At 47.5% G+C, this 25,208-nt stretch overlaps 2 protein-coding genes across 2 annotated transcripts; both read left to right on the top strand.

Moving 5' to 3' along the window:
- The first annotated feature begins 16,106 nt into the window (after positions 1–16,106).
- On the top strand, positions 16,107–17,798 carry Ir67c (Ionotropic receptor 67c). The gene has a single exon (XM_001353737.3). It carries the CDS (start codon positions 16,107–16,109, stop codon positions 17,796–17,798), a length of 1,692 nt encoding a protein of 563 aa, XP_001353773.3.
- Positions 17,799–18,172: 374 nt separating this feature from the next.
- Ir67b (Ionotropic receptor 67b) lies at positions 18,173–20,108 on the top strand. Its single transcript, XM_001353736.4, has one exon. It carries the CDS (start codon positions 18,357–18,359, stop codon positions 20,085–20,087), a length of 1,731 nt encoding a protein of 576 aa, XP_001353772.4. The 5' UTR covers positions 18,173–18,356; the 3' UTR covers positions 20,088–20,108.
- Positions 20,109–25,208: the final 5,100 nt, after the last annotated feature.

Here is a 25,208-nt window from a genome sequence, read left to right as displayed (position 1 = left end):
CGAATTTTCAATATAAATATTGGTGCATTGTTTTCTGTGGAATAGATCATCTTTTAGCTGAAAATTCACTTTCAATTGGTGCCACACAAATACAAAAGGCCGTCCCTGGCTGGGCATGGGGTGGGGGAGGGGGGGGGGAGGCTGCTGCCACTGGCTGCCGGAGGCATCCACAATAAGTAGCAACAGCAGCCGCATCGGTGGCACTGCCAGTCGCTTGTTTGCTCTACACCTTTCCCTATTAGCCCGCTTCGGGGGCAGCCAACTGGGTCAAAGTGCCACAAACCCGCAGGCCACCGGGCCCCCAGGCCCCCAGTCCCCAGTGCGATCATTAGGCGAGTCGTTGGCTTTGGAAAAAAAAAACAGAAACAGAAACAATCTTCAGCCCACGGGGGCCACAGGCCGCCAAAACGAAACGAAACGAAACGAAACGAAATGAAATGTTGACAACCAAAAGTGCAGGCAAATGTATCATAAATTTTCATATAATTTTCCAGCCTGGAGAAGGAGCCTGTTCGCCTGCCAAACACTTGCAGCATGCAGCATGCAGCAGCAGCAGCAGCAGCTGTGTGGCAAGACAAACAAAAAGCAGCAGCAACAACAACAACAACAATGATCGCTGCTTGTAGTTAATTTTTCACAAGTGACTGCCAGATTTGTGCAACAAACGAGAGAAGCGGGTTTCGGGGCACAGCCACAGCCTGACCTGTCGCGACTTTTGCCAGGTGCACGGAAAATACTTTTCTGAGACTCTTTTTTTGTTGTTGTTTTCTCGCTCCGAGGCTGGTTGGGCTTTCGGCAGTCACTTAATGTTTTGTTGTTGTTGTTGTTGTTGTTCTGCAGCTGAGACGATAATTAATTCGGAGCACAAAACACTCGCTATCTGGGCACATAACCCTCTCGTACCCCACGTATTTCTATATATAGCCGCAGCTCCATTCCGGTTCAATTATGTCCAAGGAATTTCTGTAGTTTTTTTTTGTTTTGTTTGCGGGGAGGAATCAACGGTAGTCTGAGATTTGGGGCAGTTCCATTTCATGGGGCGGCAGCTGCTGGCACTGACATGCTGCAGCGAATTCTATGGCCAGAGGCAGAAAGGCAGGGCGGGGGGGGGGAGAGGAGCAGGCTCCAACGAAAAGGGGAGGGGAGGGGAGGCTTGGGCATCCCCAAAGAGGCTCTGAAGAGGGCAACTGCTTTTGGGGGCATGGCAAAACCTAGGCCCACACCCTACTCCCCCCCCTATATTTGGCCTAATCCATCGATAATTCACGTTTAGGCCATGGGAAACGTTGCATCATTGGACTTAACAATCGCAAAATGTCACCATTTAATTACGCACACAAAACAGTTTAAAGTTGCTGCAACTTGTGGCAGTGACAGCAGCAGCAGCAGCAGCCGGGGCAGCAGTAACTTGCGGCAACAGCAGCCGCACTGAGGCATTGCACAAATCTCGTCAGAAATTAACATAAATCCAATCACAAAAGCCCGCGCACACACGTAGCGCGGGGAGGGGGGGAAAGCCGTAGGACGGCGATCGTTTAAGCTGTGCGGCAAGTGGGAGGGGGGGAGGGGGGACTGTGGATCGCTACGGATCGGATCGGATCGGATCTGTCTGGCTGTCCGCCTTGGTCTTTGCATCTCAAACGGGCATCTGTCTGTTGTGTGTTGGCCGTCATGTTGCGCCTGCGCCTTGCAACTGCAACTGCATTTGCATCCCGTATCTGAGTCGCTGCTCTGCGCCCACGCGACTAATCGCGCAACTGTGCAACGCCAACTGCAGTTACGTCTGTGGCACATTTCTGGCTGTTGCCTCTGTGTTTTGATTGGTTTTCTGTTGCAAGTTGACAGTGCCACAGAGAGAGAGCGAGGTACACGGGGTATCCACAGCCTGGCCTCAAAGATCCAACAGCCACTCTTCCCCACTGCCTTGCAGGGTATCCCGGCAGTCTGTACACAGGGATATACACCATTTGTGGATAGTTTTGGATGTGTTTTGCATGTTGGCTAACTGTCTGGCCTGCCACATGCCCCTGCCGCTGTCCCTGCGCCTGGGAGACACTTTGCGCTCCTTTTTATTTTTATTGGCGGGAATTGTGATTCTGCGGCTACTCATGCCACATAAATGTTGCATTCAGCCAGAGCCAGAGCCGAAAAACAATTCAATTATCAGAAAATGCAAATGCCAAATGGTGTCTCGCAGGAATGCCTTGAGAAATCCGCCAGCGGAGGGCAGGAATCGCACTCGTGACATATTCGGGCGTGTATCTTGATTTCATTTTATTCAATTTTCCAACAACTAAACGGAAAGGAGCAGCAGAGGCAAAGGCAACGGAGAGGAGCACCCAGCAGCCGATGGAGACAGCGCAGGGCCAGGGCGCAGGGCCAGGGCGCAGGGCCAGGGCCGGGGGGTACGCGATAGACGCAAATTATATGGCTTGTCGTCCCGGCAACATGTTGACAAGGCGCAACCAGCAACCAGCAACAGCCACGTAGCTGGAGGTGGAGGTGGAGCGGGACGGTGGGGGGAGGGGACGGGTGGCAGATGGCAGGTGGCAGGGCAGGCATTTCCGTTTCACAATTAACGTTCTACGTGACAAGTGACACCGATTTTACCACCTTTTGCCACCTCTGCCGCTAGTCTGTTATGTTTCATGTTGCATGTTGGCCCTGGGGGGGAGGGGGAGACCACCATCAGGGACTCACCGCCCCAGAGTCAGTCGCGAGCGTGCCGCAGATGCACGTTCCGCGATTGTGTGCGCAGTTTTGTTTTCGGGTTAATGGAGATGATTTGTTGCCCTATTCTAATGCAGCACAATGTGGCACACACAGGCAGGCACCTCTGCCTCTCGCTGTGGCCGCTGCACAAAGTGGCAATAAAATCGCTGACTCTGCTGGCCATATATGGGGGCTTTGAGCCACAGACTCGGACTGGGACTCGGACTAGGTGCCACAGCGACGGACTCGGAGTTTTCGCCGGAGTTATGAAATTGACAAATTGCCACAGCAGCCGCTTGACCTTTGCCGTGTGACCCTGTGACGACGCCTAACCAAGAGGTTCCTGCCACACAACTGTGGTTGCAACTTGCCAGTTGCATGGGGGTCAGTGTGTGTGTGTGGGTCTTCCATGCATGCCGCTGACAATGAACTGAGTTATGGCCATGCAGATGGAAATTCGTTTCGACCAAATGCAGCCACAGAGGCAGAGGCAGGGGCAGGGGCAGGGACGGGGGCACATGAGCCGCCATAAACGAACGAACCATCATCGTATGTGGCATGGTGTTTTCCAGGGAAATGCAAATGCAAATGCAAATGCAAATGGGGAGTTCACAAAAGTTCAGGCGAACTGCAGCGAAAGATACTGTGGTTTGGTGGCAAGGTGAGAGAATGTTTCAATTAGTTATTGTCCACTGCGGCAGGGGGGAGTCTTGGTAGAATGGCTATAATATTAGATACACGGGCAAAAGGTATCTGCAACATTAAAACACTTAACAGAAGCCCAGAAAAGAGTAACAGTGGCATAACAGGGGCGTAACAGAATTAGCGACATGAATCTATCACATAGCCAAGCAACATCATTCAGCAACACCTAAGGCGCATCACCACAGGAGAAAGAAGGAGAGGAGATCCAACACCTCTCATAGACACAAAGATCGAATCGGTGTCAAATCAACACAGTATTTTGTCGATTCGATCGTTGTTTTTGCCTTATTTTTTTCTCATTCAAATTCATGCAAAGCGAGCAACATCGACCATCGACCATCGGTTGGCACCTCGCAACATCAGAGATTTAAGATTTTCGATGGTTAATTTATGCTACGACTATCGCAGGCCAAGCCAAGGCGCATTTGCATAGAGCGTTGATTACAAAATGCCAATCTGCTCGGCCCCTCCCCCCCAACCCACCCCTTTGCATGGAGTGGCAACATATTGGTGGCTGTTGCTTACTGGCAACATGTCGCCGCCTCTTCTGGCTTGACAACATGTGCCTTGGTACACGATGCGCTTAACACCGACGGCATTTGGGGGGGGCAAAGTGTACCGTCTGTAAAACACCGACGGTGGAACACGCATCGTTTCAAGTGTTGGAAAAAACGTTTTTGACAGGCGGAAATTGTTGCCTGTTTGCCTGGTGCCTGGTTGGCCTGGCTTGCCTGTTTGTTATGGCAAATTCAATCAGCGAAGGGGGCAAGCCAGGTCAAATGCCACTAATGAGTTGCCCCACACGCAGCCGCGCGGGGCCATGAGAGGCGATGAGAGGCAGAAGCGATCCATCCAGGCCCAGGCCCAGCCCAGCCCAGTCCATGCCCCAATCTCGTAGCTGCAACAACACTCAAGGCTATTTTATCAGTGTGTTGCTGTTGTTGTTGTTGTTGCTGTTGCTGGTTTGCGGTAATTGCAGCATCATCTTGAAACTTATTACATGCCCCAGCCATGCCACAGCCTCTGCCTCTGCTGCTGCAACAGCAACAACAATGATAAAGCCGTTGCTGATGACAATCGCCTAGACCTGGACATGGACATGGCCTGGGACTCAAGCTCTCGCCAGAGACTTGGCTCTTTTTTGTTGTTGTTGTTGTTGTTGGCCGCTTCGATGAGTTGAAAAGTGCAGCAGCAAAGTTGGTGCCGCAGCGGCAGCTGGTTAGATTTATTGGTCTTAAGTAGCAGCAAAATGCGTCTTTTGTCGTAGTTAAAGTTTATTGGCCACATTACCCCCCCTCCATCCCTCCGCCCCGCTCCACCCGTTGCGGATATTTCTGCTGAGTTGTGCCTCAGATAAACATCATTCATTTGAGTACGAGTCAAGTCGAGTGCAGTTTATTTATGCCACAAGCAACCAGCCACCAGCAACCAACAACCAGCAACGGCTGCGATGACGACAACATAAGCGTTTATTACAATGCATTAAAATATCAGATTATCGGCAATTACCAGCCAGAGAAAGATACAAAGCGTCGAAAGAAAGGTGCAGGAATGTTGGGTTTGACAATAAATCGCAGGGAAAGCAGGGAAAAGCAGGGAAAACAAGATGTTGCTATGGCCAACATGTTGCGCACTACATGTGAACATGTTTTCAAGCTTAAATGTTGCCCACTCTATGGGCAGATGTTGCTTAGGTTATAGATTGCTTTTAGCCAATAAAAAATAATATTAAATGTATACCCAGCAGCTATTCCAGATACATAATACATAATACCAACAATATTAGGTCTGAAATCCAATCTCTTTGCCAATTTGAGCCCCGTAAATAACTCAATAACCAAATTCTAATACAAATATCACCTTCGAAAAATCTTCATCAATCTCTGCCTCATGCCTTATGACCATAAAAAATAAGTTTTCTGCAGTTCAATTTGGGTCGTAGCCAGCCACACATTTCGTGACAGCAACAGCAACGCTCCAAATTTAACCAAAAAAAAAAAACAAAAACCAAAAAAATGGTTTCCAAAAATGTTGCATTTTGTGGTTGACCTTTTTGGTTATAAATGCATTTAAAATAAATATGCCATAATTTATGCATAACATTAAAAAAAAAATCGAATAAAAAATCCAAGTATTTGGATGGAGCTACCAGTTGGCTGCCTGGGGGCTGTATCTGTATCTCCGACTGTTGTCATAAGCCATGAAAATAAACTACATTTACCACCTGCCCCCTCTCCCCTCCCCTGGCCAGCGCCTGCCACAGAAGCCGAACGAATGACAGAGCCCTAAGTGGCAGGCAGCGCTCTCCTCTGAAGCAGCCTCGACTCAATCGTCAACTCATTGAGATATTGATCTGGCTATCCCCGCTCTACCTCCCTCACCCCCCCCCCCCCCCCTTTCAGCCAGCTTTTGGTTTTTTTTTTTTTGGCCAAGAGTCAGATCATCCAGCCGCCGGGGGCCCCCCCGATAGTGAACTATTGTTATTTCACGAACTGTGACACGTTGGATTTTGTTGTTGTTGTTGTTGTTTTTTTCGATGTTTGCTATAAGTTTGTGTACCCTGTAGGAAAAGGGGGGTATACGACTGAGAAGAAAGCAGAATACGAACAAAGCGGAATGAGTTTTTGCGGTGCCAAAGCAAAGAAAACAGTAAAAAAACAAAAGCAAACAAAAAAAAGTAAACAGGAGGAATATGGTGTCAAATAAATGCAATAATCACGCATGGCAGGGGGAGAGGAAGCGCAATAGAAATCTGAGATGACAAAAAAAAAAAAATGAACTGTTTTTGCTTGGACGAGGCTTCCGATTAGTCATCGTTTTGCTACGGCTCGGGCAACGCGCTCGATCCTCGGGTCTTCTTCTCTCCCTCTCTCTCAGCAAGCAAGGCGTCAAAGCGCTCTCTATAGTGCGAAGCGTCAAAGCGCTCTCAGAAGTGCGGAGCGTCAACGCGCTCTCAGTAAGGAGTAGGAGTGTGAGTGGGAGAGAGAGTGAGGTGTGGGAGTAGGAGTGGGAGAGAGAGTGAGCAATGGGTTTCGTAGTGGAAGCGAGCGAGGAGTTTTAGAGCAGAGGGCGGGGGTGGGTGTGCGAAAGGAGACGAAAATGCCATAAAATCGTGTGATTCGTGCGAAGAATATTTTTTGCAACAACAAAATGGCAAAGAAATAGAAATCTGCAAAAATATTGAGGAAAATTGAGAAATTTGTCTAGGGTATCCCAGGCGTCGGCCCCATAAACTGTTATTTCTTGCATGCCTCTTAGTTGTTATTATTCCTTCATTTTTTTTTGTTGTTTTTTGTTTTTGTTTTGTTTTCTGGTATTATTTATTTCTTTATTGTACAATGAGTAAATAAATTCGCTGCTACCGTTGTTACTGCCGCCGCCGCCGCCGCTGCCTAACTGTACCCCACCCTCACTCGACCTTTTGTGGCAGTGGCAGTAGCAGCTCCCTGGCCAAAAACAAAAAAAAAAACCTGGCTAAATGTTTGCCTGCGATTTATCATTATCGTGACTTGTGATCTCCGTTTGAGCCTGATTCCAAACCTTTTTTTTTCGGTTTTTTTTTTTGGCAGTTTCTATTGTCTGGAGGAGGGGGGTGGGGGGTGGGGGGTGGCTGGTGGTCTTGTGTTTTGTGTTGTTTTGTGAGTTAAATTAACATGTTTTTTGCCTTGAGTGACATTTGTAGGTGTACAATGTGGCACAAATGAAGTGAAGTGTGCAACAAATATGGAGAGTCGGGCCCGGAGATCGGTGGCTCTCGATTGTGCGCTGTGACTGGGGGTCAAGAGGTGGCCAGCCATGGGAAATGCCCCAAAGGAGAAGCCCCCGCACCAGCAAAGGGGTATGGGAGGGATTTTCTTGTCAATCCGTTACCAACGCCCCCCCCCCCCCCCCCCCCACACACACACAATTCGTCACCCAATTCGAGCCGCAAAAGCATGACCATAGCATTAAAATAACAATCGTCTACCACTTACTTATCGCCAGACCATCAATGGGGGTCCCCCCCCCCAGCCAAGGCAACGCCTACTCTTCAATCTCCAGCGAACGATCTGTTTAAAGTCTAAGTATGCCCCATGGCGACACTTGAGTTATTTCGGGCACCCCCCCCTTCCGTCTCCGACTCCGACTCGAACTCGAACTGAAAATCCGTAAAATCAATTTGCCAAAACGTCTACAACTTTATCAGGGAAGAGGCAACCCTCCACCCCCGCCCCCCGTCCGATCCACCCACCATTTGAACCCGCATCAAATGCCATAGACAACTCCATCCATCCATCCATCCATCCATCTGCCTGGGATCAATCATAGCTTGAAGGCAGCTCCAGCCTCCCTCAGCTCCAAGAAGGAAATTTTCGGGGCTATCGTTGGGGCCATATCAATTGACTTTTCATGGCCCAAAAAACATAAATTACAGTGTTCCCTGCCTCCCCACCACCCCACCTCCCCCTTTCCCAAAAAAGTGCCAAATATAATAATTTAAAAGTTTTTTTGAATCAGAGGACTACAATTTTCGCATCAAACGCTTTCAACTAATGTCAGAGATTATGACAAAAAGGGGGGGGGGGGGGGGGAAACTGGAGGGAAAACTACCAGGAAAAGGCAGGCAATTGATATAGTTCCAGCTGTTGCACTTGTTATACGACCAGTATGTGCAACATGGTTGCCCGACAAAAAAAAAAACAAAAAAAAACCAAAAAAAAAAAAAGATTACGTTTTTTGTGGGTCAGTGGGGGCTCGGGGGTTAATCAAAAATAGCTGAACCTTCGACAGAGATCTCCACCGCTCTCTCTGTCTCTCTCTCTTTCAGCTTTAATTGGCCAGCATATAAAAGAGTGGCTAAGAGGGAGGGGGGGGGGGGGGGGGGGGAGAAAATGGCTTAATCAAGGCGTTGGTCAGGCCCGATCGCACGTTAATGGCCCATAAACATGGCTGGGGGGAGTCGATTCAAGCGATTGCTTGGCTAATTTGTCGCTGGCCAGGCATCCAGGCATCCAAGCATCAGGCAATCAGACAGCATCATGGGGCAAGTGCAACGCTGTGTGTGTGTGTGTGTGTGTGTGTATCTGTGTGTTGTTTACTGTCAAATGCTGACATTTGCAACGGTCGCTCCAATATGTTTGACATTCATTTGGCGATCAGTCCGCGGCCAAAGCATGTTGCCAAAGTGCCTGACATTTTGCGTTTGCATAACACAGCCATGCCACAGCACAGCACAACACAACACAACAACAAGTGCAACTGCCACAGATGCAACTGGCAACAGCCAACAGGCAACAACGGGCAAATCAAATGCAGTACATCAACTGATTGCACTTGTTGCACCGCACCAATCGATGCAGTTGGAGGTGGAGGTGGTGGCGGAGGGGGAGGGAGAGGGGTAGGGGGAGGGGGAGGCGACAACACAACGAAAGCAACCAACGGAACAACACAACGAGTTTTGCAACAACGAGGAATGCAAATGTCGCCGGTAACATGAAGCGGCAACATGTTGCCCAGTGTCTGAGTGTCCACCGCACCCTTCCCAAGCAGATGCCATTCGCTTCGAGAGGAGCCCTGCCGACGGCAAGCGTTCGGGGGAATTAGGGAACAAGAAAGTCCATCATTCGAATGAAATGAGACCCAAAATGGGATTGGAATTTCGAATTTTATTTTGATATTCAAAAATAGTTATAAATATATATGTAAATATATCTAATAATTAACAAATTATTGAAGTAATTAATTGAATAATTAATTAAAATTAATTTGCTTTTAAATAAACTCAATTTTTTGTTTTTGAAATGATTAAAATTATTGATAATAGCGATTATCATTTGGAATGCTGCTTCTACTGCCTGGAACCCAAAAATCAACTGTTTTGCCAATCACCTGTAAACGTAGAATGATAGAACTCCCTTAAGCATCTCCTTCAAGCAACAAATGAGAATGTGAGGAGTAATCTATGTGTCTTGGCCACAGATTCTGCTTGTTTCTAAGTTCCATAGAGAAGGTAGAGGATTTCCCTTGAACAAAATACATCCTTCCATAAAATAAAAGGGTTCTTTGAACAATTAATAGAAAAGAGGACATTTTTTATTTTTTTTGCATTTTATTTATTTTTTTTTTGTATTTTTGTCTATTTTATTTAATTTTTTTGTATTTTATTGTGTATTGTATTTATTTTTTTTTGTATTTTTGTGTATTTTATTAAATTGTTTGTATTTTTGTGTATTTAATTTAACTTTTTTTATTTTTTATTATTATTATTTTATTTTTTATTATTATTATTTTATTTTTTATTAATATTATTTTATTTTTTATTATTATTATTTGTTTTTTTTTTTTCCATTATAATAATAAATAAAATAAAAATATAATAAATAAAATATTATTTTTATTATTATTTTTTGTTATTATTATTTTTTTGAAATATTTATTTTTATATAAACATATTTTTATTTTAATTTTTGTATATTTTTTTTATTTATTTATTTATTTTTTTCGTTTTTTTTTATTCGAAAATAAAACCAAGTTTTGATGGGTTTTGCGATGATTTCCTCCCCAAAGAGTGTATTCCAAATTCATCGATGGCCAAGCAAAACCCTCTTTCAACAGCCACTCTCCCCGTCTGGTTTTTGTTTTTTTCTTGTTGTTTCAGGGGCGGGGCGGTGGGGCGGTTGGGGGGGGAAATGCGTTTGCAATAAAAAATCAGCCACATAAACGGGGCACTTAACAACAATAGTTGATTGATTGTCGACAATTGGCAGACCCGAGAGCTCTTTTGACAGCTCTCGCTGTTTGTTGTTTGTTGTTTGTGCTGTTGCAGGTGTTGCTTGGTTATTGATTTGCTGTTTTACCCCCCACCATCCACTGTTTCCTCTATATCACACTTTTTCGTGTGTCTCACGACACTGGGGCTTCATAGTCTCCGTCTCTGTCTCCGTCTCCGTCTCCCTCTCCGTCTCTGTCTGAGGCTTAACAGCCTCCACGGACCAGGGCTTAAATCACTGCTTACAACGGCTAAGGGACCACACAAACAATCGGGTATTTTTCCCCAGTTATTTGATACTCTTTTCCTACTCAATTGGAAATTGCTTTCTGTGAAATTATAATCTGGGATCTAGCTTCTTTTTTTTTTATTTGGTATACAATTTCATGGGGGCTTGGGGGGGGGGGCTTATGATTTAAATCTAAAATATAACCAGTAAAATGTTTATTAAAACTTGATTTTATCTCTCTATCGTTACAGATCACGTAAGGTAAGCTCTTTGGCTCCTAGAAAATATAATCTTCCAGGCACACATTTTTCCCCATTTTCTATAGTTTTTTTTTGGAATTTGGTGTATTATCGCCAAGCGCTTTGTGTTTTTCTTGACTTTTAGCACATATTTATCTTGAAGTTTTTGCGCCCACAAACAACACATGAGGGCCAAAAACGTATGCTCTCGAGGCTTTAATATCCATAAAAAAAAACAAGGCAGTCGGTCGCAATGCAGGCTTTAAGCCAAAAATGCCACACAAAAGTAAGCCATAAAAAATATTTAACACACCCTCGGACAAAGCTGTTAACAGGCGCAGCGCGCATTGGAAATGCGTAGGATATGGCCATAAAATCGATGTGTGTGTGCGTGTGTGTGTGCTGTGTGTGTGTGCCGTGCAACAGCCAGCCAACTGTCGTGTGGCAATGCGACGAGTTGTTGGCAATTTTTCTTTGGGCTTTGGCGACAATTAAAATGCAAACAAATTGAATTTGTGTGTGCGAAAGGTTTGGCTCTCTTGGCTTTTAAGTGTTTTGTGCCATAAACTCGCAACAAACAACAAACAACAACCACAATAGCGGCCATGCAACAGCAACAACTTGAACGAAATGCTGCGGTTTCGCGGGTCGAAGCTGGAGATATACTCCCCGCGGGTCCAAGATGAGGAAGAACCATAGGACCCACTCTCTTTCCAAGGGTATTCCCCACTGGGAGAGAGAGAGAGAGAGAAGTCTTAGTCAAGGGGTAGTGCAGATATCCCCCTCTCCGTTTCACTCTTTCCTAGGGTATCCCATGGCTGTAGGTTTTGTTGTCGCACGCGCGCGCGCGCGCTCGCGCACTAGCAACATATACACATGTATATACACATGCATATACACATATGTACACATAGATTTGTTGTTGTTTTGGTTTTGCGGGCGAGAAAGTTGGCGTGCCGTTATTTTAATTGCAACATGTTGCCCGGTAATTTGTCTGGCACTCGTAAATGTTGCGACGCTAATTGCCGCAGAAGAAAACAACAATGTTGCAGTCGAACTAGAAAACGAGAGAGAAAAAAAGAGAGAGAGAAAAAATTGATTTGCTTTGTGGAGCAAAGTAGTTAACGCCCTGTCCCAAAGTATCGGCATAGCCAAAGGTATACCGTTAACCATTAACCTGTCAACGTGGCCGCAGTTTGCAACACCATTTAGTGGCAACACGAAGTTCAAGAGTCTGAAGAGCCCCGGCGGCACGGCATTCGGCTATCGCTGGGGCCCCCCCTAATCTATAAGCAGTAATCAAATTTCATGCTTGCAGCGCCACGCTACCAACTTGCAGCAGCAGCAGGAGCGTACGTGGCCTGCCACAGCCCATAATTATGCAACACATGTTCAATGCAACAATTGGCCATAATTTAGTCAAAGGTAATTGAGTAAGCCACCACGTCGCTCTGGCTAACGCCACGAAGCGCGCGGGCCTGCTCTATCATTATGCGGTGCCCCCAAACTCCCGAGAGTCGAGAACCGATCCGATAGCCCCTCCCCACCCCCCCACCGCAGCCCATTGTACGCACAGTAGTCGGGCAGGCAGTAGCCTTGATTGACGACCACAATGAAGATTGAGTGATGTGGCAGTGGCAGTGTGGCAGTGGCTGTTGCTTCTGTTGGGCGCCTGCCACAGTACCCTCCACCCCCACCCCCCCACCGGTTGGCTGCCTTGTTTATTTATTTCTAGTTAGTCGCATTAACTCGCTCGACTGTTATATAATTGTATGCCCCAGCGATTGGATGAGCATCCACTGCCCTCGTCTCGACCCCCCCCTCTCCCTCTCTCGCAATGGAAATTCCTTGGACAGGGATCCTTGGATCCCTCCCGTAATTGCAGTACTTAATGATTGAATAATGGAAAGAAAAGAGCGAGCTAAGCGCTCGCCTCGGATGGGATGCGATGCAATGCGATGCAATGCGATGCGATACGTATCGTGGCGCAGATACAAGATAGAAATTGTTGTTTAATTTGCGGAAATTGTTTGCCAAAGTGTTGGCCGGGGCACAAAAGAAAAAGTGAAGGCAGATTGCAGGCAGTTCCCTGATTGTTTTTCCTACCACAGCGGGTATCTTTGATTCAGAATTCAATCTATGGGCTTTGATTGCTTTTACTCGTAGTTTATATGAATTTAAAGTAACAAAAATTAAAAAAAAAAACCATATATGTGGTTCCATATTTAGCTTATACAAACTTTATTTATATTTATTTATTATTTATTTCTGTATTTATTTATTTATATTAATTGCTTATTTAAGTGTATTTTTGTATTTATTATTTATTATTATTATGTATTGTTTATATTTGTTTATTTTTTATATTTATTGATTTTTTATGGTTATTTGTAATTATTTATTTATTTTAATTTCTTATATACTTGTATTTATTTATTTATTTTTCTTATTATTTTTTATTATTATGGATTTTTTATATTTATTTATTTTTTATAACTATTTATTCTTTATATTTTTATTTAATATTTATATTTTTATTTATTTTTTATATTTTTATTTCTATTTATTAATTATTTATATTGAGTTAGTATTTATGTTTATTTATTATTTATATTTAGCTAGTATTTATGTTTAATTATTATCTTTATTTAGTTATTATCTATTTTTATTTATTATTGATATTTTTATTTATTATTTATTTTTATTATTATTTGTTATTTTTATTTATTGCTTATATTTATTTATTTCTTATCATTATTTATTATCTATTTTTATTTATTATTTATATTTCTTTGCTTTTTACTACTTATGTATATTTATGAATTATTATTTATTCGTATTTATTTATTATTTCCGCCTGGCAATCATCAATCAGAATGCATCCCACAAAAATTCCGCCCAAGGAAAAAAGTTCGTACACCCACACGGCAGCGCCTCTGGGGGCCAGCCCACTGCACGCCTTCTCGTGGCTCATGGCTCGTATCTAGTATCTTGAATCTCGTAACCTTGCGCCGATTTCTCAAACAAACACACAGAACAACGCGAGTGAGAGAGAGGGAGACAGAGAGACAGCTAGCGAAAGAGAGAGATTCAAATTCGTTGAGGGAAAAGGACGGAGAGATATTGCAATTTTTATGCGCCACAAAAATTATAAATTAAGTACTAATTACATGGAAATACTCGTATTCGCTCGTACAGCCCAAACAATCATCTAGAAAATCTGTAGGAAAATCAAACGAAATGCCGCCCTGCAATGTGCGGCGTGCAACGTTGCGCGGCCACGCCCACCTAATGCCCAATGCGTGGGCGGTTACACTAATGATCGACAGAACAGCAAAAAAAACAAAAAAAAACACACACACAAATTATTGAAACTTACAAAAAAAAAGAGAGAAAAAAAAAACGGAAGCCGAAAGCGAAGCCGAAGACTTAGATACACTTGCAAAGACACTTGTTGCTGGGTTTTTTAGATACATGTTGCTCCACGAAGTGAAGGGAAAGGCAATGAGGTACTCGCATCTCTTTCGCACTCTCAGCGACAGCTAACCTCGTGATGCACTCACTCTTCGGCTCTTCCGCTCTTCCGCTCTCCCCTTCTATCCTTTACTCCTTGTGCTCTCGTCTGAGACGACAACTCGCGCTTTTAGCCAATACGAAGGCCATGACGTGATCGAGATTGTACGCTTACTGTCTTTCGGGTCTTATTTTACGCTACGCACTACTGAGAGAGCTTCGCACCAGTGAGAGCGCCTTGAAGCTCCGCTCTACTGTAGACGCTTTAAAGCTCCGCTCTACTGAAGGCGCTTCAAAGCTCCGCTCTACCGAAAGCGCCTTGACCTCAAATTCGATGCGAGAGAGCGAGAAGAACAAAGTTTTGCTGTTGTACGAAGCAAAATAAGACCCGAAAAGAGAGCGCAGCAAATACTGCAATCAAACGATGCCCTGTTCTCTCTGTTCACCGCTCGTCGAAGTCATGGGACGCCTCTTTGCTAGGGTAAACCCAAGACTGCCCCCTCCAGCCCCCCTCCAGCCAGTGTCCATTGTATTGCAATGCTTGGATGGAACATTTGATTGGTATACGAGTAGTAGTGGCATTCGGCATTCGGCATTCGACATTTGCTCCGTTGTTCTCTTTGAATGGGGTGATAAATTATTTCCCCGGCATTTACATAAATGCTTTGAATGCATTAATTAAAGTCCGAATGCCTCTCAGACTCCCTCCATGGCACGCCCCCAAATAGACAGACAGCCAGCCTCCGCCTCCTCCTCCACCTCCTCCTCCACCTCCTCCGCCAGCCCCATTGAGCCAACAGTTGTTCGGATCCAATCAATTGTTGTTTATTATTGGGCCAGGCCCATAGAGAAGCCATTACCATTCCGATTAGCCAAACGGCCTTATACGTACGGCCAGACCAGAGTATCTTTTGTTTGGCGCGTATCTGCAATCGTTGGAGAGGAGAATCTACATATACGCCATTTTAAGTGGCACGCCGCCACCCCCGCCACCGCCACCGCCACCGCCTAATTGTTCATAAAAGTCAACAGTCAATAGCTCTTTATGTTTGCGCGTTTGAAATTTATATTTATTTATTGTTATTTTCGTACCGATGAAGCAGCAGCTTCATAATTTTTTCTCTCTGTTTTTTTTCTTCTCTGCAGTAGCCATTGCCCAAGCCAGGCCAAGCCAAGGTCTGTGCCATTCTTTGCAATTAGCAACTGAATTTATGAGCGATTTCAATTTCAATTTCAATCTCAATGCGATTTGTTTGTGGCCAATTGCTGTCTCTTGGCTGTGGGCTAACGAGTTAGAGAACGGCAGCAATGGCAGCCAAAGGGTTAGCCCCCAGTGATTAGATGAATCACATGTCCATCTATGAGCCCAGAAAGACCAAACACAGCACAGAAAGGGGAAGACACGGCCTTAAACGAGGTCCTAAGAGCTTAAGGGCTCCGAGAACCCTAAGGTCTAAAGGGATTTCCCTCACCAGAACCTTCTTGGCTTCAATCTCTGCCTTTTGTGCCGAGAAGAGCCCCATAAGAAGGCAGCCATTCCTTGTAGAAAAGCCCTTCCCATTTGACACCTCGGCTACTTGGTAGATCTTCTCTGGCCTGTGGCCCTTCACTTGTTGTATCTCTCATCGAATGCCACGAAACACTGACATAATTTTCTTAGATCATCGCCCAGTTTAGCGGACATTTCATGCAATTATTGTAATTCTATTAGCAATATCTCAGCGACCCTGCCCCTGCCCCTGCCCCATAGACCATAAAACAATTACCTGGTCGTGGTCGTGGTCAAGGCGGCAATTTGGTAGATTTTGCGATAAGACCAAATCGTCTATGACTCTGGGGCACGACTTGCACTTGGAACCGCCTTCCGACTATTTGCCGCAGGCTATGGATAATTCTTAAAACCGTAAGACCTGCGGCTCTAGGGATACAGTGTCCTTTTGGCGGGCTTCTGGGCTGCAACATGTCTTTGATTTGTTGGCTTTTGCTGCTGCCGGCTGGCGGCCTGGGTGCCTTCAGAGCCTCGGAGGTGATCCGGCAGCTGAATGGAGATCTCCGACTGGAGCTGAACATCTATCTGGATTGTGGGGGGCACCTCGACGAGCTGCTGCCCCGCCAGGGGCTGCCCAACCTCCTGCTCAACACGGACTCGGCCGAGCCGCTGCCCAGGATACTGGGGCGCTTCAGTGAGCGATCCCTGACGATCGCCTGTGGGGGCGGCAATCGAACGCTGTCGGGGATGGGGCAGCTGCTGTGGGGACTGCAGCACCTGCCGGTGCTCTTTGTGCTGTCCTCGCCGCAGGAGTTTCCCTTCGAGTGGGCCCTGGGCCGGGGGCTCCTGCGCGCCCTGGCTCTGAACCGAAGCGACGCGGGACTGTACACGTACCAGCCGTATCCCAGCGTGCGGGTACGCCGAGTGGCCAGCGTGGCGGAGTACCACCGCCTGACGCGCCTCCGCGACCTGCAGGGGCAGGCGGTGCACATCAGCGTGGAGACGATGTCGCCGCGCTGCTTCCACTACACGAACCGCTGGGGCCGGACCGTCTACGCGGGCTACATGTACGAGCTGCTGCACGAGTTCATCGCGGCCCACAACGGCACGGAGGTGGCCGTCCTGCCGGCCGTGGATCCCCTGCCCCTGGCCGAGGGCCTGCAGCTGTACCAGCGGGGGGGCATCGACATGGCGCCCAGGATCCTGCACACCCTGGGCTGGGTCTACTTCTATCGCAGCCACGTGCTCTTCAACGTGAACGGCTTCATCATGGTGCCGTGGGCCCGGCCCCTGGCCAAGAGCCTGTACATTGTGCGGCCGTTCGAGGGCTCCGTGTGGGCGGCGCTGATCGGCTGCCTGGTCCTGGCCACCGTCGTCATCCGCTGGATGCGCGACGAGACCAGCAGCCTCAGCGCCACCTTCCTGCAGGTGATGCAGCTGATGCTGCAGCAGTCGATGAGCAGCATGCGCCACTTCACGCAGGGACTGCGGCATGTCCTCGTGTTCCTGGCCCTCTTCACCGTCGGCTTCATACTGAACACCATGTACCAGGCGCAGCTCTCGAGCTCCCTGACGACGGGCCTGTACATGCGGCAGATCAACAGCTTCGACGATCTGGCCGCCGCCGATCGCAAAATGCTGATGGACGAGTTCGACATCGAGTTCCTGACGAACCTCACCAGATCGAAGGTCATCCAGCCGGCCCTCATCAACATCGCCCTCAAGGCGCCGCTCGACGACGTCTTCTACCATCGCAAGCATCTGAACACCACCTACGTCTACCAGGCCATGGAGGATCGTCTGCACTTCGAGCTCTTTCAGCAGAAGTATCTGCGTGTGCCGCTGTTCAAGACCCTGCCGGAGGTCTTCTACCAGGTGCCCTTCTTTGTGGGCCTGCGGCACGGCCTCCCCTTTGCGGCCCTCTTCAACGACTACCTCCGGGGCATCTTTGAGTCGGGCATATTGCTGAAATGGCGGGGGGACGCCTACCTGGAGGGCATATACAGTGGCGAGATACGCTTCCACACATCCCCGGGGCTGCGCATCCAGGTCTTCGACATGGAGTTCTACTATTGCACATATATCTTGCTCGCTATCGGATGGCTCACCAGCGCCATTGTGTTTTTGGTCGAGAAATGCCTGCCTCATGCTAGAAAAGCTTAGATTTCGGTTGAATTTCGTATCGAATAATGATTCTAAATGTGTATTAATCGTCTATAAGCAGATTTCTTATGGGGAAGGCATTCTTATTCTCCAAGGCAAGAATCAGCACTTTCGAATGAGCGTGGGCATTCTTTCTCCTCCCATCTCCATAGCAAGAATCAGCCCTTTCGAATGAGCGTGGAAATCCCTTCTCCATATCACGAATCAGCACTTTCCGATGAGCGTGGACACTCTTCCTCCGTTTAGCTGATTTTTATGTGGAATAATATCAGGGGTACCCCATAATGCAGCCCAAAATTGTTGCCCCACAAGGCGGCACGAGTCGAAAAACTGCACTTAAATGAATTAAACCAGAGCTGGAGTGGGGGCTTTCGATTGGGGTGCGCAGGGATTCGGCTGAAGAGCCCCCTTTGAGGGCCCTAATTCGTAATATTAGCCCCTGGCCGGGCAGCAATTGAGGACGCCCGATGACATGCGCTTTTTGTGGCCTGATAAGAGGCAATCATTTGCATTGTGCAACGTGCCAGGAGGCAGTGTCGGCCATGGATTGATGGACTAATGACGGCCCATGGGGGGGCCTATAAAAAGCGGCAGGGCCGTGCGGCAGAGTCCCGAGTCGCCTCAATGGACTTGCTGAGCCTCAACGCGCTGCAGAACCTCGCGCTGCTCTCGACCATCCAGGAGCTGAATGGCCTGTACGGCATGCAGCTGAATGTTTTCCTCGACTTTGGCAACAGATCGGACCTTCTGGCCGCCACCGGGCCGCAGCCTTCGGTGGCGAGTCTTTGGATACGCGATGCGGCCATCCAATTGGTGCTCGAGGGGAACTACAGCAGTCGCACGCTGACCATCGTTCGACTGGAGGAGGGACAGACACGAGCGACCCTCGAGTACCTGACGGCCTGGCTGTGGCGCTACCAGCATCTGCAGGTGCTCATCGTCTACCCGGGGGCTGGAGAACTGCTGGAAATCTTTGGCTACTGCTGGCGCCAGGGCATGGTGCACATCCTGGCGATGGAGGCGGCTTCGGGAAGGCTGTACAGCTTCATGCCGTATCCGAAACTGCGACTGCTGTCCCTGGGCTCTGTGGGGGAGTACTACCGGCGGACCCGGGGCATGCTGTGGGACTTTCAGGGGTACAACATCACCACGGGGCTGGCCTACAACGGGGGACCGCGCTGCTTTGGCTTTCGGGACAGCCACAACCGCCTGATCCTGGCCGGCTACATGCTGAACATGGTCCTCGAGTTCGTGAAGCACTTCAACGGCACCAAGCAGCTGATCTACATCACGTCCGTGGACCAGGCCATCGGACTGCTGGCCAACCGCACGATCGACCTCATTCCGTATCTGATGGTGCCTGCCGACGAGTACTACGTCCCTACGAAGGTGCTGTATCTCGAGAACTGTGTGATGATGGTGCCCTCCTCCAGGCCGCTGGCCACGTTCCTCTATTTGGTGCGGCCCTTCACGTGGGGCACGTGGCTCGCGTGGCTGCTGGTGCTCGTCTACTGCTCGGCGGCCCTGCTGGTGCTGTCCCGGGGGCGGCTCAACGCGAGCGCCGCCTTCCTGGAGGCCCTCTGCCTGGCCCTGTTCCTGGGCGGCGCCCGGGGCCCAGGCTCGCCCCGCGACATCCTGACCTTTGTCCTGCTGACAGCCGGCGGCTTCGTGCTGACCAATCTGTACCTGGCCCAGCTGTCGACGAGCCTGGCGGCCCGGCTATACGAGCGGGAGATCGACACGGTGGACGACCTGCCCGGCACCGATCTCAAGTGGTACATGATCGCCTACGATGCCGCCCTCGTGCGCAGCCAGTTCGCCAATCGTCCGGCCGTGATCCGGCGCATTCTGGTCGGCTCCAACGAGAAGACGGACGATCTGCGGCGCGAGCTGAACACCTGCTGTGTCCATTCCGGCTACGAGGATCGCATCGACTTTATTCTGTACCAGCAGAAGCTCTTGCGCTTTCCCATATTCCGGAAACTGCCCGAGATCCTGTACCAGCAGCCCCACCAGATACCCTCGTCCTTCGGTCGTCCCTATCTGCGGCTCTTCAACGACTTTACGCTCCGGATATTCGAGAGCGGCATCCAGCAGAAGATGAAGTGGGACTCGTACCGCCACGGCGTCCAGAGCGGCCAGATACAGTTCGGTTTCAGGGATCGCTACATGGAAGTCCGCTCGAACGACGTCGAGTATTACTATGTGATTGGGGGCCTCTGGTTGGGCGGCCTGCTACTCGCCACCGTCTCGTTTCTCTGCGAATTCTATCTCCTGAATAAAGTGTGAATGGCAAATGAAATATTTCCCTGTCACCTGCTGGAGTCTCGGCTGTACTGGGAAGCGGGGGGGAGGGGGGGACTATGGTTACGCCCCCCTTGCAGCCTCATTTGCATGGCCGCTGGCCGCCTGCCTCTGAAGGTGTCTTCGATTATTGCCAAACATTAATTATTTGCGCGCCGTTTGTACGCCTCCTTCTCCTTGGGTTTTCCCATTGGTTTTTCCATTGGTTTTGTGAAAGGCCTGGGCTAGTAGTTCAAATGTTTATTTTTCTACCGCTGCTGTGGTGTATCTTTGATTGCTGGCTGCAGCCAGACTGCAATTTTTGCGCAATGAATGTGAGACGAGGTACGGTCAGGTCGTAGTCTCTCTCTCTCTCTCGCTCTCGCTCTCTCTTCGAGCCTGGCTTATTTATTTTTGGCCAAAATTGCACATTTTCCCATGCTGCTGCTGCCTGTTGCCTGTTGCCTCTCGTGGTTGTTGCTGCTGCCGTTGTCGCGTCTAATCAAGGAGCGGAGTTAAGAGTCGCCCCTTGGTTGCCATTTAGCCCGAAGCGGCGGCTGCCTGCCTGCCTGCCCCAGCCAAAACGATGAATATTGATTTAATTGAAAGTCATTGAGAGGCGCGCACGTACTTCATAGACACGAGGCGCTGCCTCTCGATACTCTAACTGTGGCAAGAGGAGTCGAGTCTGCCACTTGTGTCGCGTGGGTGGGGGGGGGGGGGGGGGGTAGAGCCTGCTTTTTTGTTGCTTCGGAAAGTGTATTTGTTGCTTCGTTTCCTGCCGTTGCTGTTGTCATGGCGTGGCAGCTTGTGCCCTCCCACATGCCACACAGCCACACATGGGGCAAGAACCGACGCCCCAGCTAAAGTTTGCCGCTGCCGCTGGCACATTGACACAGTTTTCCGTTTGGCAGATGTGCCCTCCCCCCCTCCAGACCCCCTACCGCCCCTCTGTGTATTGGAATTTTGTCGACTTGTTTGCCGCGCTGGCGATGCTGCCAAATGTCAAAAGGTTAATACGTGAATTAACAGCAAATTTCTTTGACTTGTGTGCGACTGCATGCCCGCCACCAGGGGGGTGGACGGGGGGGGGGGGGGGCCTTTTTTCGGGGGCCTTTTTGTTGCTGTTGCTTGTTCGTGCAGCTGCTGGCGCTTTCATTGGAATGCGGGCGTTGCTATGTTTGTTGATTCTCCTCCTTGGTTTTTGGGTCCATCCGCTCGCCGCTTTCTTCTTTCTCCGCATTGGGGCTTTGTCTCTCTCTCTCTCTCTCTCTCTCTGCCACAGATATGGAAAATGGCTTTTTGTTCATAGTTTTCTTCCCCAATAAATCAATGGGGAATCTCTCTCTCTTTCTCTCTCTCTGGGGGCGAATTCCTTGCATTTTCCCAGGGCCAGAGCCCACGATAAAGCAAGGAAGCTCTTAAGTATGTTGTAAACTTTCCCATTTCTTGCAGTGGGGGGGCGGGGGGAAAAACACTCCATTATTTTCTTCGATATAAAATCAGTTTAAAACAGAAAAATATTTAGAGTGTATTTTTTAATGGAGTTTTCCATTTATTTTAAGCTCCTAAAATTCTTTTGATATCCCCCCCCCTCTTTGGTAGTTGAAAATGCATTTTCCTTAAAGAAAAATTTTATTTTAAAAATTAAAATTAAATTTATGGAATTGCTTCCTTTTATATAAATAAATAAATTTAAAATTACGTTTAAAAAATTGTTTCAAATAGTGCACAAAAGTCGTGCTTTAAAAAATTAGCCAATCTTCTAGAAAATTAATTCATTTATCGAAAAAATTTTTTTTTTTTTCCTGAAAATCGCGATTTGTTGCTGTGCCAACACATAAGGACGGCACTGTATGTCGAATTTGCATCAATTTTATATTCGGACTTTTTATATTATATTTAATATTATTTTAAATATTTCTTGATTTTTTAATTTATTATATTATATTTTATTATATTAAATATTTATAAAATTTAATAGTTATTTTATTATATTTATATTACATGATATGCATATTTTATTTGGTTTTTATATTCTATTTCATATTCTATTTAATATTATATTAAATATTTCGAGCATTTTACACTTACATATATTATATTTGTATATATATTTATATATTTTATAATTTTTTATATTATTATTATATATTATATTATATTATTATTACATATTATATTATATTATTATTATATTATTTTATTGATCTTATTATTTTATTTTGTATATTTATTTTGTATTTGTATTTTTTTTTTTGTTCAATTTCCTTTAGTTTTTATGGGTTTTCACTCATGGGTTTTCCATGGCGTGTGCATTTTCTCCTCCTTTTAGCTTTTCATTTGCACTCCTTGCACTTTCCTCGCTGCGAATCCTGCCGTTCCCCTTCTCCATATCGCCATGAAAGCTCCCCAAAGCTTAAAGGTCCCTGTTCTGGGATGAACTTCTGTGTAAAAGCTTCGCCCTTAGGTGTCCTTGCTGCTTAGCGAAGACCACAACCGTGTGGCGCCCTGCGAGAAATATCCTTGCCCTGCTTCTGTTCTTGGCCGACAGATGGCGTCACTTCCAGCGCGGAAAACACATTTTAATTATTTATAAAATTCCAGGCCAAACGCTCGATTGAGCGCCCCACAAGCAGCCCCCCAACAGAGAGAGAGAGAGGGGGGGGGGGGGGGATATGCAAATTTTGTGTGCCACAGCGGCGGCAAGTGCATAATTTTTATTATTATTATTATTATTTTCCATGTGGCTGTGGCGCTACAGAAGTGCCAATCTGCTGCCCCCCTTGCCGCGTCTGGTGGCAGCCAGCTCCAGCTCCAGCGATAGATAGATAGATACAATTCATTAAGCGATCGTTCGCTCACAGCCCCAGCGATTAGATCGCTCGCCAAAAAGGCACACAAAAAGCGGCACTCTGGCGTATCTTTTATCAGTATCGGTATTATATTTAGTTGAATGGACCACTGACAATTTATTGGCATTTTGCTGTGTAAATTATGTTATTTGAATGGGAAAATCATTTTTCCTTTTATTGCCACACACTCGAGGAAAGAGCACAGCCACCGAAAAGTATCTTATGGCCTGACTTTATCTGTATCTAGTGTGTGAAAAGTGGCTCAATCGCGATAGAGCGCCAGCTAACCCCCCTCCCCCTTGCCACTTGCCTCTTTCCATTTTAATTGATTCTTAATGGAAAATATTTCCTTATCACGATTGCAAATTTATGAAAATGTTAATTACAAATCGACACAGATACAGAGCCACAGAATCGCAACATGTTTTAGCCGTAATTCAAGTCCAATTTTCGTTGCGAAAACTGTCAAAGACAGCGATGGGGAGGGGGGGGGGGGGGGGAGTAGCAATTACAACACATACATTCGATAGGGAATCCGGACCGTCCTACGGCCGAGGAGTATCTCTGTTTTGATGGCCACTCGAAGGCTTTTGAGACTCGTTTTTTTTATGGATTTTTGGTAGGTTGTGCCGTTAAGCCAGAGTCCACCCTAAGCTGTTTAAGACCCTCCAGATCTCTGGGAATTTAATTACAGTCTGTAGGGAATCTGCTTTTGATGGTTCGAGATTTTACGATCTGTATCTTTTCCCCCATTTAACGATCAATAAACGCTGACTGCCCTGATAGAAACGATTCTATAGATATTTATGCCCCGGATCCGAACTGATCTAATTTCTCTGCTCCCCCCCAAAGAGAGGGGGGATATCTTTTACGATCGTTTGTTGGCCCGCCATCTGTTGGCGTCACTTGCCCAAGAAAATTTAATAACATCATTTGAATGCACTTTGCCTGGGAGTGGAACGCCGCGACTCGCATGGCTTTATTTTGCGCTGCCTAATAGCCGTCCCATGTGGGCAAACATTTAAATTCCCATCTGTCCCAGGGTCCATGCATATTTGCCGCTGCTTTGACGCCATTGTTGCATGCAACGCGGCTGGTGGCTGGCGGCTGGCGGCTGCTGGCTGGGGCGTCAGTAGTCGACAAAATGAAATTTCATATTTTTTCATAATTTTTTTTTTGCCGTTACAACTCTGTCGGGGATTGTGGGACAGGGAAATGGGAAATGGGATCTCGGACTGAGACTTCATTTAATGTACACACCCCCACACCCCCATACCCCCCCCACCCCCACCCCCTGGAGGCGTAGACAGAGTCGCATTTAGCAATTGCAGAAACCAGAAAGAGAGAGGGAGGGAGAGAGAGCACCGAAACCATGGCCAAAAGCAAATGTCGGGCTGTCTGACGAGGGGGTGGGGGCGGGGGGGGGAGGTGCATCCTTTTCGCGGCTGTACTGAAATCCTTTTTGTGTCTGGGCCGCGTCGCTTCTCATTTTCGCCAGGCGTTAATATTAAAATGCATGTAAAAATGCAGGACTCGAAGGAGGAGCGAGGAGCGAGGCGCGAGGACTCCAGCCTGGAGGAGACAGTGCCTGAGCCGTCGTTGGTGATTGTTTGCAATATAAGAAATTATGATACGTTTAATTACCAAGTGGAGAGGAGCCCCCACCCCTGAGGGTTGGTGGTGGTGGTGGCACGTGGTGTTCATTAACATCTGCTGTCAGCACATTTGGCGGGGCAGCACTTGGCGGCGTTTGCCTCATGCCACCACGGCTGGTGGCTGCTGCCTGGTGGCTGCATTTCCCCAAAGCGCGAGCCCGCGTCTCCACAATTTGCACCTTTTTAATTAACGTGATTGCAGTCGCACCTCCTTGCCCCTACTCCCCCCCCCGCTTCGCCTTTATTTTGCCACATGCAAACGCGTTGATCTATGCTCTACGTGCCCCATCCCATGACGTCCCAAGGGGCAGGTTTCTTCTCATCAGCAGCCACGACGGAGGCTGCCTTCTGCCTTCTGCCTTCTGTCTCAAGTGTGCACTTGCACAAAAAGCATGGAAAAATTCCTTCTAAACTTGGAACACACTCTCTCCCGCTCTCTCCCGCTCTCTCCGTGACGTGGCTTTGTCTTTCTGCATAAAGCGAAAGTTGTTGTTGTTGTTGTTGTTGGGTTTTTCGGAGTTTTCCAGCATCATCTTCCAGCTCAATGATGTCACACAATGTCACGTGCTGATTTGTGCTCCTGCTGCTGCTGCTGCCCCCCCCCCTTAGTGGGGGGT

This window comes from Drosophila pseudoobscura, chromosome X (genome assembly GCF_009870125.1).
Source record: "Drosophila pseudoobscura strain MV-25-SWS-2005 chromosome X, UCI_Dpse_MV25, whole genome shotgun sequence".
In the NCBI taxonomy this organism is placed as follows: Eukaryota; Metazoa; Arthropoda; class Insecta; order Diptera; family Drosophilidae; genus Drosophila; species Drosophila pseudoobscura.
The sequence above is the reverse complement of the archived record's forward strand: the minus strand, read 5'-3'. Positions and strand labels throughout refer to the sequence as shown.

Excerpts from the sequence above, each read along its gene's own strand:
- Ir67c (XM_001353737.3), top strand. The coding sequence starts at position 16,107 with ATGTCTTTGATTTGTTGGCTTTTGCTGCTGCCGGCTGGCGGCCTGGGT.
- Ir67b (XM_001353736.4), top strand. The coding sequence starts at position 18,357 with ATGACGGCCCATGGGGGGGCCTATAAAAAGCGGCAGGGCCGTGCGGCA.